Below are 18,197 nucleotides of genomic sequence, written 5' to 3' on the forward strand. Positions count from 1 at the left end.
AATTGGGACTGGCATTCCATTCTTTCAAGTTTCGGTCACTATAGAAAAGTGGCCATCACAAAATCTACGGAAAAATCTGATTGATTGACTGATTGTCGATCGTGGTTTATCTATCGATCTTGACTTGTGAAATAATCCCAGAGAGAAAATCTATTTCTTGTTTCAAGTGGTTTTAGCTGGTTGCTGGTTTCTATATAGGCGTTGTAGAACTTTATGCATTATTACAGGTGGCAGTCCATTTTTTATGTTTATAATAAAGTACAGAACAACACAAGCTTGCTGTTTAAGTAACTTAAACAAAAATATTAGCAATATGACAAGAGGATTTGAGCTGGGTTATTTTTTTTAAGGGAAGGTTGAATCAGGCGGGGTTGGCAAGATTTAGTCACTCCTCGTATCTACTTTTCGATTTTATTCTGAAATAAGTAAGTCGGACGTTTTCGACGATTGCTGATTCAGAATTATCTGCAGCTATAATACATGCTGTGGTTTTAAATTTTGTTTTGGAGGTGATGTACTGCTCATGAGGCCTGTGGGGCAGACAGCTGCGTACAGTGCGAGAACGGGTTATTTGATATTTCCTCAAACAATTTTCTCTGTTATTAGATAGCTATCCAAAATGAATTTTCCACAGAGAAGAGACATTCAGTTTTTCTTATATTTAAAGATTAAACCTGTGTGTATTTATTTCTTGGCCCAAAAGAATATTTCTGGAATAGTTTAAACTCTATATTATCGTCTCTTCTTTTATGCTTCCACACATATCTGTTGAATTGATGAACATTTTCCTGAAAATAATGCCATACATTGAGTCTATCGACATTGACCAAAATATTATCTAAGAAAACTCTTAGTCAGCGTATACTTTTAAATCGTTTTATTTGGAAGAAAATATTAAAATAATTGAGTGTTTTTTTTTTTAATTTAACAAGAATCTTCAGAGGGTAAAAACACGTGCTATTCTTATGCTTTCTTAGATTTCAATGCAGTTCTTAGTTTGTAACACATGGGATTGTAAGGGGCTCTACAAGTTAATTCAAGAATTTGAAGAATTGAATATATATGATTGTAACACTATTATTCAAATTTGCTGTTGCACTTCTTATCCTTTTGTCCTGGTTCAAATGTTTTTGGCGCTATGTGCTCTACTAATAAGCAACCCTTGTTGGACTCAAATTAAATCATCATAGGAAGTTGAAGATATTTCTAAGCTTTTTGCTACAAATGCATTCACAAATAATGATTTCTCCCAAAACAACATATGATAAATATACGATTAATACTCAGATGGGTGCCACCCATATATAGTCAGCCAATAATAATATCTTTTTTTGACTTTTGGCATGCACATAACTCATCACAATAATTGTACCGAATTGCAAATATCCAATTGCAAAAAAAATACAATCATACAGTCACATTCTATTTTATTTTATGATTCTAGTGAATTGTTCGTTCTATGAACCACCAATACTCGCAGACTAATTCTTCTGACTAACTAAATATTATGGCTGCATCCCCCTCACACAGATCAATTTTATAGCTTCATGCGTCGTGTTGCCAACCTGGTCTCATAACGCATAGGCGTTTGGACATTTTTTCATTAGGTTTTAACATATTATTTTAAATTTACGTTGATCAATCTTTTTAGGACATTATATATGTTAGGACAGTGTACGTATAAGGACATTGTCATGGCACCTAAACGTAGCGACCAAATTTTTAAGGAAGCTAAATATATTTTGTCAATTTTTCCTCACAGAAACGTTATCAGGAAACCGTGTGGAATCCTCAAGTTTTTTATGCGTTCTCATTTAGTGCTCGCGCTATAAATCAATTTTTACTTTTTAACAACCTGTAGGAGTACAAGGAAAGTACTGCATATTACACAAATAGAAAAGACAAAACCGCATGCATTTCGAACGCGTCGTTGGGGCATCCCGGCGAGCACAAAATCCAGTTCTGAAACTTGTTGCTATGTTGCTGCGGTCCACGGCGGTTTTCCCAAGCCTGTTTAATACACACACGTGCTTCTTCCAGTTTAAGTGTTTGACGTGGGAATTTGTGTATGGTGTCAGAGAGCCACGCTAATGGGCGACGAGAATAAATTATTCGGCGCCAAGTCTTTCTCGTACGCAGAGTAGATATCCACACCGCTCAGCGTCCAAATATGGTAGTGGGAATAAAATATAATAGTGCATTATAGGTGGCGTGCAAAAATTACATCGTTTCACGCTCACCGCCCGCGGAGAACAAAGAAAATTGCACGTTTTAGTACGAATTGCCGGTAAGCAAACGTGGCATATATATATTGTCTCCGCGTCCGCATGTCTCTCGCTCACACCCGTCACACATATCATAAAGCATGAAGGTCAAAAGAGTGCGACAACAGTCAACGTTGACTTACTTGACGACTAATTGCCTTTCATAATATATACACCAAAATTTATGTGTGTGATGGATTGGTAGGGTTATGCCCTTAAACTCGCGCGACTCTACAAATACAAATCAATTTAAACATGAAATAAAAATTAACAAAAAAATTAATAATAATAAAACTGTTTCATCCTTAACCAAGCTACCATTATTTCTTCTTTTCCTTGCTTCTCCAAAACCCCTCGACAGTAATATTCCCTTAACCTGTCTTGACGGCCTTCCTAACAATGACCTGGATTAAACAGATGATGATATGAAGATGATGAATAAACGACACGATGTTGTATTTATGAAAAAGTTAATAAATAAGGGGCTAAATAAATAATAAGGTTCAAGAATAAAATAGACCTAAAAAATAATCTGTGCGGGCAGTGCCTTCTGAAGGGGTGCCAAAAATGACACACTGACAAGACTCTCTCAGTCATGGTCTGATTAAGAGAAAAACAAAATCAATTAGTTTATTTCATTTAATGAGCTCCAGTGTCAGGGTTTTTCGCCAATTATTGACACCGGCAAGTATATCGATGAAAAAATGATCGTAATATTGTCAGGTAAAATACCTGACTAGTTGCCACTCAATCAATAATCCCAGGAGCAAAATTTACAATAGCAGATGATGGGACATGACATGAATACACACTGTTCAGGCACCGCTACGCATACGCTCACATTGTCACATTCAATGGGCTACCGACCTGCCAATCATTTTGACATAATGCGATTTTTGTAGTCATCAAAGCAAAATTTTGTATCCTTAGCAGGCCAATTTTTATCTTTCATATCAAGCAGTTTTGTATCGTTTAAATTAAAGCTTGATATTTCAATTTTCGCTGCAGCAGTAATAAGGAGTATCGAGAGTGAGGAAAGTGATGTAAAACACATAGAATGACGCTGTTTGGTGCGACACATGTAACAAACGTCAACTCATTATTTACTGCACTACTTCTTAATTGATTTGTGTGCCAATAGGTGTTTACTCGTTTGAGTGATTGTCGTGAGCTCACAAGTAATAGTGCTGATGAACTATCCTTCAATAATAATAAAGCACTTGCAGTTAGTCACTCATTCATCATATACCAAGAACAGATTTAGTTAATCTGACTTAAACTTTAACATTTAATAAGAGGAAGATCGGTGACGCATTCTACGTCTCAAATGAAATGAATTTTCTAAATTCTAAATCTTATGATGGCAACTCATATCTCAGATGGTTTTTACCCAAGATGAACCCTTGTACACTGAAAATTTTTTTAAGAAAACCAAATTATTATTTAGTGCCTGATGTTTGATGTCAATGAATTCCACTCTCTTCTAAAAATATTAAAAGGCTCTGACACTAAAACACCCAACCAGTTTATTTTTGGAATGATTTTGTATCGAGATATATAATTTTGAGTGTGCAATTGCAAGGTATTTTGCTACAGGGATGCAGCAGCATTCAGATGGAAGCCTTCAGTTGTATTTTGATTATGGCATGGCGCATCTTCATCTCACCATAAATTTCATTAAGTGAGATGTCAAAAGAAGTCTTGAAATAACTCATTTAGATGATTTCTTTGGATATAAATAAGTTCATAATGTTAACTTAAAAGACTTACCAATCAGGAAATCACGCAGTAACGTTTTTATCTCAGTTCATCTTAGTCTAGACTTCCTAGATAAGAAGACAACTCTCGAATTTACTAGCTGCGTAGAAGATGCCAGAAGGCCATTTAGATTCTTGCATAGGCAATCATCACATAGACGGCGCAATAATGATGTTAGATTTTTAACATTTTAGCATAAGAAATCACTTCTTGTTTAAATTATTGAGCACTCATGTTAATCTTTAGAATGCAATACAAACATTTAGTTACTTAGGTATTTTGTAAGTTTTTTAGGTTGCAAAAACACATTATATTTGCAATTGTAATAAAAGAGCTTTTTATTTAAGGTGTTTACTTAACCAATTGGCAAATTTTAGGCCACTCTGTTCTTGGCCTGGTTCCTTGCTTTCAGGTCCCTATATGCTTGAACAGCCGCTAATCGCTGCTTTTCCAACCTCCTTTGTTCAGCAGGGGATTTTTCATTTTTCTTCTTCTTCCCAACTTTTCCAATGTCAGATTTTACTTTCATATCAAATACAGAGACCTTTGTCCTTTCCTCAGCACTAGGAAGCATGCCTTTCAAGAGAAGGTCTCGTTTGCCAGGCTGTAATTCAGGGGAATAATTTAGTCTTGATGTAACCAAAATGTTTAAGAGTATACCATATCAACCATTTCCGCTCTCCTCGGTAAAACAGACAATTTAGGGGGCTCATGCACTATTTCTCCAAATTGTACTTCGTCTTTATAGCGGGTGAACTCATCAACTTCTCTATGCTTCTTTGCTTGCTTTTTTTCCTTGAACTTCTGCAGCCTTTTCTTTTTCTTCTCAGCAATTTTTGCATCTACCTTCTTAGTCTTCTTGCTTGGTGTTATATTCTTTAGGTAATTAGTTTCATCGTGGCTCAGAGCTTTGACTGCTTCGATATTTCCAGTCTCTTTGTTTCGCTGAACTTCAACATCAAACTTCTCCTCAAATTTAGTTTCATGGATCACTTCCTAAAAAATAATTGTTATCCTGATTGTGCATTATGAAAGTCTAAGCAACTAACTTGGCATTTTCGATTGATTCTACTCAGAAAATCTTTGGGGTTCTCTCCTGGCATTTGCTTGAAAATTGGCACCGGCTTTTCTTTCCTCTTCATGCCAGGCAAATGAAACTCTTTCTTGGTAAAAATAGATGTGTCTATCAAACCATCTGATCGTTTCTTGATCTGCTTCGGCTTAGGATTCTTGAGCCTTTCAATCGATTCCTTTAACTCACGCAATTTCCTCGGAATGAAAACGTTATCCTCATCTGTCGGTGGGTTGTTAATTTTGTCTTTGATCCTGAAATATTTCAAAATAATAATTACAAGGTCATTAATGAAATTCACATGTTGTGTAAATATGTCAAATGACAATTTTATCTGTATGTACGTTTTGAAGTAGGGTCAAGGGTGGAACTACAAAAAGTATGCACATATAGATGATACGTGGAGTCATACTTTCTCACATAAATTTTGAGTGTGAAAAGGTGGCTGAAGTCGCTGAAGTGTACATTTTATCAACGCACAAAATTTAAGTAAATAGGATGACTAAAAATTTATAGATACAAATAATTATGTATGTATGTATGTATGTATATAAAATATTATGTTAATCTTACAAAGAGAATCTGGCCTCAGCTTGTTTTTCTGGGTCTTTCACTCCTCTGTGTTTGCGAACAGGAATTTTTCTTTTCCTCATGGTTGTGCTTGGACAATTTGATCGTAAAAACCGACTGGTGTAATAAGTACGAACAATATTTCGATTAAATTAATGAAATAATGAGGTCCAAAAAACTCAATTGCACGTGTGTGGTTGAAGCTTGCAAGCTTGCGTTGATTTGTTTTATTTATGTCTAACAACGTAGCCACCTTGATGCTTGAGCCACGCCCAATTACAAATTAGTTTGATAAGATCACCCTTTAATGAAGAGATTGATCAACCGATGCGTTATCACGAGCAGTATGTAGTTAAAGTATATTATGAAACAATTAACTAATTTTGCGGCTTCAAAAAATATTTAAAACATTCAGGGCAAATTTTTATTTTTTTATGTAGCCCATATTGTAGATAATGTGTGTGGCAACACTGCTGATTCTTAGTGTGTTTTGTTTTGTTTTCTGCACCGGGCAAGGTGCACGTGTCTTACAGTGTCGTTGTCGTGTGTTCTGTAAATTGTGAATTCTTGAATTATTTCTGCAAAGGTGCAAAGATGAAGGTCAGGAAGTCCATGAGCAAGCCCCGCGCTAGTTTGGCTTTGCAGAAACCAAAGTCAATCGAGAATAGCCCTATCAAGGGCGGTAATAAGAAGAAACTGAAAAATCCAGCCGGCGTTGTCTATCCACCAGAAAACCTCGTGGAGCCAGATTTGGAACAAGAAACAGTGAGTTTCATGCATCAATTTTAACTCTGTACCTTTCACATCACTTTAAATTAGACTGTTGGGTTTATTATAATGTTGAATACATAACATTTTCATGCGTATGTATAGATATAGATATGATAAATATGTTACGTTTATTATCCTAATTCTAACAGATTGAGAAAGCAGCTGAAGCCCTGCTGAAACTGGACGCTGATCGCAAAGAAAACAAAATAAGTTTACTTGGAGGGGACGCTGGAGAACCTGTAAATCTCTTGTTCTCGTTTTATAAAATTGCTGAAATACCTTCAAGGATGCTTAGGTTGTAAGTATATAGCAGTGCCTGCGTTGGAAATTATTGCTTTAACGCACAATTCATGTCCTTTCAGTGAGGTACCCAATTCTCCAGTTCAGGATTCAACTGACATCGCTCTGATTGTGCGTGATTTGGAACCGAAACGCCGCGAACCAGACCACGATGTTGTGATCCAGATGTATGAGAGCAGACTCCGAGCACATGGAATTAAACATCCATTAAAGGCACAAACTTTAAATTGCATTTAAATTCCTTCTTATTAGTTTTTTTCTTTGAACAGATCATCACCTTGCGACAGATCATGACTGAGTGCAAGACTTACGAAGCCAAGAAGAAGCTGTGCAACTCCTATGACATGTTCTTAGCGGACTGCTCGATTAGTGGCACGCTGGTACCTCTCCTTGGAAAGCATTTCTCAACGGTCAAGAAGTAATTTGACTTGCTGTTCTTTTACATTTTTAACTGAACACTTATCCTAATATTTAAAAGGAACCCCGTGCCAGTGAAAACGGAGCCCATTGGCCTGATGAAAAGTTCCATTGAGAAGGCTTTTAGAAAAGTCCAATTTCAATTGAATTCAAATGGAAATTGCAAGAGTATCAAGGTAGGGAATATTAATCATAGGTCTGTTCCTTCTTTTACTGAATGCTTTTGCAGATTGGCCACACTAAGATGGAAGCTTCTCAGATTGCTGAAAATGTAGTTGCAGCTGCAAAGGCCTTATGTAAAGAACTTCCAGGTGGCTGGATCAACATTAGGAATATGCAAATCAAAACCCTACGTGCACCAGGAGTGACTTTCTACCACGCCATCAGTATGTCATGTTCTATTGATATTTTTTTTTGTTTCGTGTTAAAATTAGACACTGACGGTGGGAACTATTTGCAGGAAACCCCAATGACGTTAAAATCACTGGCATCAGGAAGACTATCAAGCACAACAAAGCTGTTGAAGGGGAGCTCAGCACCACCACCATGGACGATTTCAAAGTCCGAGTTCGGCCTGATGGTGAAGTGGAAATGATTGACCTTGAAGGCAAGCGCCTATCCAAAAAGAGGACGCTAGAGGCGATGAAAGAGTTCGGATTCAAAAGGAAAAGGAAGTATGCTGTTTCTGATGCCGTGATTCTCGCTTCCGAAGAGGCTGATGACCCAGAAGAGAACGAAGAAGAGGAAAGCGAGAGGGTTGTGCCTAATTCCACGGACAGAGATGCTGACATGGATGCAGAGCATGGAAGTGAAGACGAAGATGTCAAAGAGGAATTGCAGGTAATTAAATTTCAACAAACGTTTGGTCTTTTTAGCAAAAGATAATTGGACCTTGACATATGCAATATTGCTATAAATAATAATTTTTCATGACAAAGAAAAATAATATGGAATGGAGGATACTTCAACCGTCTAGCTAAACTAGAGGCTGAAAATTTATATTATTAAAATTCATCGATTAAAATTAATACATCAACTATAAACTAATTCATTTTACAGAACCAGAGCTAAGCACTACTGCAGTTTCTTAGCAAGTCTGCTCATTCAGCTATATAGTGTTTCTAATATTAATTTTGTTTATATGCGATAGCTTTTACAGCGTCAGTGGCTTTAGCATAAATTTTCAGTGTAAACATTGCTTATTCAAGATTAAATAATGTTGTAAAATAAATATATCACAAGTTCTAGATTTTTTACATGAGATTGATTTTTAAAAACATTTTTTTCCATTATTTGAAGGTGCATCGGTTTAGTCACTCACGCTGAATAAAATTGCCCTAAATCAATTAATGAAAACCAAAATTGATCTATTTTTAAACCTTTATATATATGTTAATGAGCTTCAACCAATAATTCAAATTTTTGTATTTTCAGCCCAAAAAGGAAAAAGGTACCAAGAAGAAAAAGAAAGCTAAGGTGGTTGACAGCGATGATGATGATGAAGAAGAAGCTGCTGTTGGCAATTACGAAGAAGCTTACCTGCACCAGCTTGAGCAGGAAACAAAAGTATTATTTTCATTTATCTGCCTACTTTTGCACTAATTTAGACATGTTGAAGGAAAAAAAGAAGAACGTGAAGAAGACTGCCAAAAAGGCTCAAGACGTTAGCAATCAAGTTGAGAAGAAGAAAAAAGGCCAGAAGGCTTCAAAAGCAGTAGATCAGAAGAAGACCAATGCTGCAAACAAGGAGAAACTGAATAAGAAGAAAAAGAAGAATTCCGTGTAAACCAGATGAGTAAAATAAATACCGCATTATCTTTTTGAGACACAAATTCTTATTTCCGTCCCTATTGATACTAAGCAATTATTGTTTACTCAACATGTAAATTTTATTTTGAGCACTTCATTCAAGGGAGAAAAATATTGATTTAACATCATTGCTTGTAACACACTAGATTTGTCTGGTTCACAGCAAATCATACAAATCTTTCAGGGTATGTCTGTTGAACTCAAGTAATCTTTTATAAAATGGCAGTATATGTGAGGTCATACTTACACCTATGAAGGTATAATTAATTAGCATATTTAAAACGTTAAAAAAACAGTCGCCGCAGGCTTGTGATTTCTGCCTTCATATTCAATCCAACAAGGGTCAAACAAATCAACATTGTTTGATCACAACCAGTAACCAACATTTGCTCAAGTTAATTTGGCTTGATATATTTTTTTATTTAGGTGCTATTTAATTAACAACATTCATTAAAACTTTTAGCTCCGACGTTCATGTTGATTCAAACATCAAATCCAGTTAGCTTGCGGAGTTTACAAAAACATTTCCCTTCTGCAACAAACCATGTTTTGGCGGCAGTTTCATCTAAAAATTTAGTGACCTTTACCAAAGGTATGAAAGTTTTGCTTAGCGTCGAGACCAAGCTGAATGTTATTAGTTTTTTGGTAACTTCGCACACGCGTTCCATAGAAAAATTGATTTGTCCCTCATCCATACTAGGCAGACTTTCTGTTTGGTAATAAAACTCTTGTTTGTCACCGTGTCTTGATGCACACCAATCACACAGGGGTGGTTTTCCTGAGTGTGCCATAGTTTGGGTACTCGATTGTGTCCAGGGCGAGGTTGCTGCGGCTGGAGGTCTGTTGGTGCAGAGGTGGCGGCTCAAACGAGACAAACTCATGCTGTCCGTAATCACAGTTGATGTCAGCCGTTGTAGAGACTGTGGTGCACGTGTTCTCCCGCGAAATTGGCTCAAGGTGCAGACACGGACAGGGGTCGCGCACCAAGCCGTCCCCGCCGTGGTCCCTGTGGATGGCGGTCAAGGTCCCTTGCGACCTACACCTTAAATTCACCTGAAATTAAACTGAATTAATTTTGGATTTTAACGAGGTAGTTCATTTTTTGGTGCTAAATATTGCGAGTTCTATTCTAATTAAGATTTGCGTAAAGAGTGTTCAAAATTAACAGTTACAGAGGGAGCATTTCACAGAAATGAGCATTCAAAAATGCTCCCAATCTGGCCGCTCCTTTTCTAAACACGTCTTGAAAAAAGCTAGAGCGGCAGTATTCGCCATGGCTGAAATGACCTCCCTCTCAAAGTCATCCATCACTATGGCCTTAAAGCTTTTTGATCTGGCCGTCGCGCCTATCGCGAGCTATGGTGTCCAGGTAATCTGGCCGTACATGCCCTTAAGCGATTTTGCCAAACTAGAGTCAGTAAAGTCGAGATTTTTAAAGAAAGCACTCGGCTTATCAAAATCCAATTTTGAACCATTTTGAGTTAAATAAAAACCTGCTGGTCCAATATTGTCAAAAATACAAATATCTCCGTTTAACGGGGTTGTCAATTTTGTTGCTTGTTTATCTATTTCAACGATCACTGATTGAAATTTCTCTGCAGCTCATACTATGGTTATGAATTTTGTTTAGGAGGTAAAGTACTGCTAATGAGGCCTGCAGCGCAGATACAGCCGCTGTAAAATATGAGTGTGTGATTTAAAATGTTTTTACAGCTGTTCAATTTTTTAGCCGTCTGTGCCTATTTGTTTGCCTGTAGGAGAAGCCAATGCAAAATAGTTTTTTAGTAAATTCATCCTACGTGGTTTTATCCTTTTTCTCAAAGCTAAAAGGATTTTTCTTTGGGAGCAGAAAATAAATTTCTTTGCACTTTGCCCTTAAAATCTGTTTTAATTCACTCTGAAACGATCAATTTTTCTGTTAGGATCACCTAAAATCCTATTGTTCCATTTTCTACTATCAGCATCTTTTGTTGTGATCCATTCAATCGCGATTATTCCATAATAATCTTTTCCCAGACCAGGAAATTTAAAGAAAAACATAATTTTAAATTATTCCAACTCGACGAACAGAGCCCAATTTTTTATAGAGTCGCTTGGCGACAAATTTTTTACCTCACTATCATCGGGACTTGCATTGCAGCTTCCAGAACACTCCCCTTCCTCCTCTGGCAGGTAGTGCGGAGGCAGGGGCGGCACAGTCGGAGGTGGCACGTGCAGGGGTGGTGGAGGCGGCGGAGAGCCGGTTCCGTAACTACACTGACGCATCAGAATGGGTCTCAGGTGTCTTTGGCAGTATGGAGGTGATGGTGGAGGCGGCACGTTGTGCGGTGGCGGTGGTGGCCGCACCGGGGGCGGCCGGAGGTGGCTCTTGTGGCGCCAGTCGCGCTGGTGCCAGTAGATGTAGAGGAAGATAGCGCAAGTGCCGGCGCCCTCGGTGGCCACGAAGCCCATCACCACCAGCAGGAAACTGAAACCGTAGCTGTAGGTGAACATGGGGGGCTGCAGCTGCGAACGGGGACGCAGCTTGCTGCCGATTTCCGCTTTGAACACTGAGATGTACATCACCAGACCAGTTAACATTAGCAGACCTGTAGGAGAAACAAAAATTGTTAACTTTGTCGTAGGGGTTTTGAAAAAAAAAATAAACAATATTATCAACAACCTAAATTCTGACATTTCGTTTGTAAAATGTGCAAAATTGAAAAACTTGCAATTTAGGATAAATTAGGCATTATTCGAAACATTTGCGAGCTCGCTGACACTCATGATTAAAATATTAGCAAAATAAAGTTGGGTACATAGAATTTGCGCTGTGACTGCTTTTTTCCAAGAGCAACTATCCATATTCCTACAGACATTTTCTGTCCAGCTTTTTAACTTTAGAAAAATTGATAATTACGGGATGATATAGCTCACCTGATATGATAAAAATAAGTCCAGAGATAAATGTAAAAATGCGCTTGTGTCTAGCAACATGTCCAAATAGGCAAAAAATTTCGGCTACTATCAACAAGATGGTTGAAATGACGAAAAATCCTGCAGACTTGGTTACAGCATCTGAAACAGGAAAGAATGAATCAAATAAATTAATTTTGAGCTCTAAAGCTAGAAATAATTTCACTTTTTCTCCTAAAAGCTGGCCTGCTGGGTTATTTTAAATATTTTGCGCTTCATTTTGAGACAATTAAAGGATAAACTGACATGATGTGTCTGCTTTGATTCTTTAAGCTGAAGTGCGTAGACCTTGGAACTGTTTTAATCAAATTTTGTTTTACATTGTAAAGTCGTACTAACATGGTGCCTGTTACCTCTTGAATCTTAAAAACGTTGTGCACGCAAAGTTTCCATTTTACTTTTATCATGCGACATAATTATGTGCATGCACCTCTCTTGTGTGTGTGTGATATTTTTATCACTTGAGCGCTGGTTGAGTGCCCTCAGAATTCCAAGTTCTTTTTATTCTTTTCACTGCCACCAGAATGACAAGAAGTAGAAAAGTATATTTGCAAATAATTACTTTCGTCATATTTGTAAGCTATAACATCTGGCTTTTTGCAAACCAGACAACTTTTGCAAAAGATGCCAAGCCACTAACAGTGAGTCCAAAAGAGCCAATGAGAAGTAAGTATGTATATAATGTGTAACTATTGCGAGTTGTTTTAATCATTTGAATTCCCACAAGCTTTATAGCTTAACTCGATAGGATTATTGAGCTCTATCCTGCTGCTCTTCATCTTTTTTCAGCATCTAAGTTGATAGGGCTACAAGCTGACGATGAGCAGTTGGTTCAATTTACAAGGGGTTTTCTAATAAGTCCTGACTTTACAAAACCATATATTTTGGACGACCCTGATATTATTGACCAATCCAAGCACAACACATCAAGATTTGTTCTTGACCTGACGAACAACAAGGTGCAGAGATTTGAGTTTTTTTGTAAATTATATTTCAGAGAGCATTGAGGTGTTCCCTTATATACAGACTGGCGGCTTTTTTGTTGAGTGTGGAGCATACGATGGTGAAAATTCATCTAATATACTTTGCTTCTCGAGAGAGAATTCGGGTGGACTGGGCTGCTGGTTGAAGCTGCTCCTCGGTTGATGGCAAAAATGATGCTGAAGAATAGAAAAGCATGGATCGCACCAGCTTGCATGAGCATCACGAATGTTTCTATGATGGTTTGTTCAAATTCTGGTGCGATTATGCATAATTTATTGATGTTTCTTTGCTCTCAAAAAGACCACCTTTCAAGACAATTACTTTGGCGGAAGGGTGCGTAAAACTGGGACGAGGTATTCATGGGCAATGTATGTGGATGCATTTTGTATTCCGTTCAACACATTTATGCGCGCGCTGAATACAAAAGAGGTTGACTTTTTAAGTCTGGACGTCGAAACATACGAGTTGGATATACTCAAAACAATAAATTTCCAGGAAATAAAAATCAACGTAAGATTACAAAAGAGAGTTCGTGGATAGAACATATAGTTATTTCTCCTTTTTGCAGGTCTTATTTGTCAAGTACAACAGTATAACCGAATCTCGTGCCAAGAATCTGCTGCTGTTTATGAAAGAGCAAGGATTTAGGTTGATCGGCAAGAACAGACAGGACCTGATTTACGTGCACAAAACCTTTGTTCTACCTGCAGGATTTCTACCAATGATAATGTCTGAAGAGGATATATTCAGAAGTCTGTTGAAAAGATACTGACAATTTCTTTGATGGAATTCTCATCATCAACATCAAAGTGAATTCCAAAATAACTTGGAATTCAGACAGTCGTGACTCGCAGATGTACTCTTACTATTATTTGTTTGATAAAACACTCTTTCAAAAGCACTTCAAAGAGCCGAAGAGCATACAGATAATTCATTTTTAAAGAGAGCAACTTGAAAAATGATCTATACTATAGCTTTAAAACGGAATAAAAAGTACAAGCACGTTTTCCCAGGCGAACGGGTGAACGAGCTACGATCCGTGCCACGTTCTGTGTGTGTGTGTGCTCATAAATCTGCTGTCAGTCAGCGAATAAAACGCGCTTCTCTCACACAGAGTCACAAGCACTCTCTCGATTTTGATCGGGCGGAGGCGGTGAGCAGTTAATGCGTCATTAAAATGTAATCCTTTCGACGCTGTATCTACAAAATCGCGCAAGCATTGTCGATATTCTGTCGCCAGACTGACGCACAATAAAAAGCTGCTCGAATGTGATGTGTGCGCTCTGGCTCGAGAGTGGCATACGCACGTCCCCGGCTTCTGCATGTGTGTGCTCCTCTCGCGCCCCGCCTGCTGCTGCTAATCTCACCAAATAATGCCATCGAGCGGGGGTGAAGGGGGTGAACAGTCAAGGCGCGACATCAGTCTGCACTCAGCAAGACATTAGCTCTTTAATGAGCCCTGCCACCAGCGAGTTACCTGATGTATCACGCGTTAAATACACGACGCATCGTCTAATTATTTGGAGTGTGACCAAGCGTTAATATAAATCATAAATTCAGCGGACAAAGCCAATTAATCGCGTGTTCCGGGAAGGGAAAGCATATCATTACATCGCCTTGGCCCAGCGGAGCGAAATTTCCTGCACTTTCATGAAATCCCTGAATCATCACACAGTTGAAATCAATGAATCGTAAGAATGATTCATTAAGCTTCATCATCCACGATTTTAACATTTTTGGTTTGAAAAGTCCATTGCGTGTATCTGAATTTATTGCCAATAATCATAACTGCTTGGATCAGTAATTCGCATGATGGATCAAAAAATTTTATAAATTTTTTTTAAGCCACTTTCACTTATCCGTCAACATTTTTTCCTTGTCCACAGCATGTTTTTAAATTTCCTAGCAGCGATCAGAGATATATTGTGTGATTGAAAATATTTGCCATATTTGCAGAATGTTTGTAAATTCAGCTCGAATTTCGGAGATTTTGTCGTGAAATCAGCAAATGCCTTTTATCACATATGTAATTTCCGTTTTAGATATATATAACCGAAAATTGTTTTCAACAGATCTCTCCTTGTATTTTCGTATAGGCAACCCGCTGAGCATGAGAATTGAGAGAGTTGCATACTGTAACTTATTGAGCCTGGTGTTGGCTCATTCACAACGGATATTATGTGATATTATACACCATTGTTCTTTGCTCTCAGCTTCATTTGTTGCTTTTTAGTCCAGCGGTGAATGAACACTCTGTAAAATTAAACGGTATAGTAGCTAGTGTGGCAATTGGAAGAGTAATTTAAATTTTCTATTAAAGCGACGCATTAGCGGTTTTGTCATCAGCAGTGTCGGTAGTAAATTGTGCGACGCAAGCATGCACGCCAGGTGTGTAAACATTAACGCCGAGCACAAAAGCGGCGGATGATAAAACACTAGACGCGTGCGATGAGGTAAAATCACCACCTGCTGACAAGGGCTTAAAAGCGCCAAAGAGAGTGTATGGCGAAAGTCTAGCAGCGCCGTAATTACGCATTCCATGACAAACAGCCCGCGAAACATCAGCGTAATAAAGTGAATTGCGAATGGCGTTATAAATCGACGGAAGCCGCTGCTGCGAGAACGCATAAAAGGGTGATCGTTAAGTTGAAAAATATGCCATCGGACGCCGGTGTATGGTAAATAACAATCGATAAATAAAAGACTAATGCCGCCTCACTCCGCGCGCGCCCACGTTTTATTGCAGCCCTAAAATTATACGATAATGTGAGTAGACAGCTATGGTCTTGTACACGTGCGTTAAAATCGTTCATCTGCGCCTGGGAAAATGAGAGCAGTGTTTAGTTTTTCTGTTAACTATTTACATTTAAGAGTAATTAAGACGAATGTTTTTAAGTTCAAAACCGGTAACTGTCCCTAGTTCATCTGAAAATATTTCGTGTTTGCTACATTTTAGAGTCATATATCGTGAAATCATGATATTCAGGTTTGAGCAAGAAGTCGCTCTAGAGGAAAGACAGATAATATTAAGGATATTACAATGTGAGGATTTTACTCATTTTATTATGGGTTATTGGTAGTGGTTTTTAACTAATGGTAATTTTCATGATTGCTGCTTCCAATCACAGAGAGTGGAAAAAGTCAGTTTTAAATCAAATTTCAAGCAAGCAATCACAAAGCGCTTTTACAGACAGGATGATTTCAATATCAGGATGTTGAAATATTTTTAATCTCTATAGAGTATGATGAATTTTGAATGTTGGAACATTCCAAAATTACATCCATGCCATATTCCGATTAATTTCCAATTTTCGATCATTCAATTTCGCTCCGCTCGCTCGTTTCGTCCGCTTGTAAATTGAATTCGATCAAAATTTTACGGCCACATGGACGGGGTATATCATGGTGCGCCCCTCTGCGTCTGTCGATGTCTCGCCACTATTTTCGCTGTGAAAGACGCGCAAATACAGCAGCTCGCACGCCCGCCGCCGAAACTGAGGAAAATCCGTCTTTTATTGGGTCGTGTCACGTTATTTGGATTATAACGCACTCCCAAACCAAACATCATTTTCTTTGTGCCATTTCCCTCCGCCGCCGCGCAACGCGACGGGCTTGCTTTTATAACTCATCGGATTTTCCAGTTTTATTTCTGTCCAAATATTACCAGCGCGCAGCAGGACCCTTTTCTCTCTCTCTCTCTCTCTCTCTCTCTCTCTCGCCCGCTGTTTTCCGCCACGCTGCAAGAAGGAAAACTCATCTCACCACGACGCTGTTGATATTGCCAGCCGTCTCCCTGTTATGTCATCACTGCTGATTCCCGCGATACCAACCCAACCCTGTTTGAATTGAGTTGCAAGCAAACAGCAGCAAAATCAAATAATTCCATGGCATCTAATTTTTGCAGCTATCCGGAACGTCACATTAAAAGAAGTAATTTGCCTGATGTGTTATTTAGCTGTAAAACTAATTAAAAGCTTTTAAATTTTCGCAAGAGAATGATGTTTATTTGGTGTTTTGAAAGTAACATAAGATCATTTTGTGCCTGTTGAAATCAAATGTAACTCCCGTTAACTCAACATTGTTATGTCTAAATTGAAATGTTTACCTTATTAAAAAAGTTATGTCTGATGGCTGATTGAGATTTTTTACTTTTAACTGTGTCCACCAACTCTTTAACGAATTGAAAACAGTTGTTACATTTCATTAGCTGATACATATTAAAATTCCGCCCTCTCATACGATTACATTTTTTATATTGATGACAATCCACGCTCAACCGACATGTCGTAAAAATGCTCCTGGATTGGGGATGAAAATATAAAAATGAAACTATGCTCGATTAACGGAAGCTGCATTGTGTTTTCTACAGAATAAAAATGATATGTCTTATTACTTTCAAATTAACTAAAAGAATAATATATTATCCTCTACACATTTTACTTGCAAATTACTATGCTGTGCTCTGACACCAAGAAGCAGTCGTTTGATATTCGCCACCTAGCAGCAGATAATTTTGAGAGGACGCAAGCGGAATTTTGCACAGGTGACGGAACGAGTTGTCCGCAAATCTGGGGGCGTGAAAAACAGACGAGAAATGTGTATTTTATAGTTCCCTGTTGCTGGCTCAAAATGAAATATTGATTTCCACAATTAGTCGGGTATTGTGTTTCCATCAAAGATCTTGTGGTGAGGCCAAGAGGCCCTAAAATGGATTAGGCCCCTTTGTGACTTGATCTCCTAAACTTGTTCCGTTGCTTAAGCTTGTTTAAAATATTTATCCCGCCAGTTTCCAAGCAGAAGATAACGGCTGAATTGTTAGTATATGAGAAGCATAGTGCCATAACAAAATTTCTTAATCATTTAAGCATTTGCTGCCACAAACGTATTTTTAACCTCCCAATAACACCGCTGAGCAGATAACATGGGGCCTGAGTGGCTATGCAGAGGAGCTTGGGCTCAATGTAGTCATCTTTTTGCTTCCTCTCACCGAGGTATTTCATTGAAACGCCAGACATTTGTTCCTGAAGCAGCTGGAAAGGTGTGAAAACTAACCAGTGGCCAGTCGGCGCCGTTTCGTGTCCCTGCCCGTTGAGCTATTTGAACATTTCGAGTCGCTTAACTAACCACCTTTTGGAATCTCTGACATTGGGTAGCCAGTATTAGATCCCCGAACTGCTCAAATATCTCCCATTGCTTTGACACTCCTGAGAATAATGCCTTAACTATGGCAGACAATGGGCTAGTAATTGTTTTGCAATTTGATGAAAAAAAGCTTTTTTACAATTGATCATGCTTTC

General features: G+C 38.1%; 3 protein-coding genes and 1 long non-coding RNA gene across 5 annotated transcripts in view; 2 read left to right on the plus strand and 2 right to left on the minus strand.

Moving 5' to 3' along the window:
- Window positions 1-860: 860 nt before the first annotated feature.
- Window positions 861-5,874, minus strand: LOC135940233 (coiled-coil domain-containing protein 137). Its single transcript, XM_065485038.1, has 4 exons — window positions 5,668-5,874; window positions 5,072-5,348; window positions 4,683-5,018; window positions 861-4,626 (listed from the first exon to the last, which is right to left on the minus strand). The coding sequence occupies exons 1-4, from the start codon at window positions 5,745-5,747 to the stop codon at window positions 4,396-4,398; spliced, it is 924 nt and encodes a 307-aa protein (XP_065341110.1). The 5' UTR covers window positions 5,748-5,874; the 3' UTR covers window positions 861-4,395.
- A 301-nt stretch (window positions 5,875-6,175) lies between these two features.
- On the plus strand, window positions 6,176-8,976 carry LOC135939613 (ribosomal L1 domain-containing protein 1-like). Its single transcript, XM_065484083.1, has 9 exons — window positions 6,176-6,429; window positions 6,585-6,733; window positions 6,798-6,948; window positions 7,005-7,153; window positions 7,214-7,328; window positions 7,382-7,538; window positions 7,613-7,992; window positions 8,587-8,718; window positions 8,771-8,976. The coding sequence occupies exons 1-9, from the start codon at window positions 6,259-6,261 to the stop codon at window positions 8,936-8,938; spliced, it is 1,572 nt and encodes a 523-aa protein (XP_065340155.1). The 5' UTR covers window positions 6,176-6,258; the 3' UTR covers window positions 8,939-8,976.
- A 40-nt stretch (window positions 8,977-9,016) lies between these two features.
- Window positions 9,017-18,197, minus strand: part of stg1 (stargazin-like protein) — an 80,316-nt gene continuing 71,135 nt past the window's right edge. For both annotated transcript variants that reach the window (XM_065484085.1, XM_065484084.1), the window contains 3 exons: window positions 11,878-12,018; window positions 11,074-11,549; window positions 9,017-10,014 (listed from right to left, as the gene is read on the minus strand). In XM_065484085.1, coding sequence (XP_065340157.1) covers window positions 9,721-10,014; window positions 11,074-11,549; window positions 11,878-12,018 — 911 coding nt within the window. In that variant the 3' untranslated portion in view covers window positions 9,017-9,720. The remainder of the gene's footprint in view (window positions 10,015-11,073; window positions 11,550-11,877; window positions 12,019-18,197) is intronic.
- Window positions 12,438-13,812, plus strand: LOC135940683 (uncharacterized). The gene is made up of 5 exons (XR_010574910.1): window positions 12,438-12,582; window positions 12,706-12,875; window positions 12,943-13,139; window positions 13,201-13,410; window positions 13,469-13,812. It is a non-coding gene; the product is annotated as an uncharacterized LOC135940683 (long non-coding RNA).

This window comes from Cloeon dipterum, chromosome 3 (assembly GCF_949628265.1).
Source record: "Cloeon dipterum chromosome 3, ieCloDipt1.1, whole genome shotgun sequence".
NCBI classification, from domain to species: Eukaryota; Metazoa; Arthropoda; class Insecta; order Ephemeroptera; family Baetidae; genus Cloeon; species Cloeon dipterum.

Bases quoted from the DNA above. Each gene is read 5' to 3' on its own strand.
- LOC135940233 (XM_065485038.1), bottom strand. From the start codon at position 5,747: ATGAGGAAAAGAAAAATTCCTGTTCGCAAACACAGAGGAGTGAAAGAC. The intron at 5,349-5,667 runs GTAAGATTAACA...GAAATATTTCAG, and splicing joins GCTGAGGCCAGATTCTCTTT to GATCAAAGACAAAATTAACA. The intron at 4,627-4,682 runs GTATACTCTTAA...CCTGAATTACAG, and splicing joins GAGCGGAAATGGTTGATATG to CCTGGCAAACGAGACCTTCT.
- LOC135939613 (XM_065484083.1), top strand. From the start codon at position 6,259: ATGAAGGTCAGGAAGTCCATGAGCAAGCCCCGCGCTAGTTTGGCTTTG. The intron at 6,734-6,797 runs GTAAGTATATAG...ATGTCCTTTCAG, and splicing joins CCTTCAAGGATGCTTAGGTT to TGAGGTACCCAATTCTCCAG. The intron at 7,993-8,586 runs GTAATTAAATTT...TTGTATTTTCAG, and splicing joins ATGTCAAAGAGGAATTGCAG to CCCAAAAAGGAAAAAGGTAC.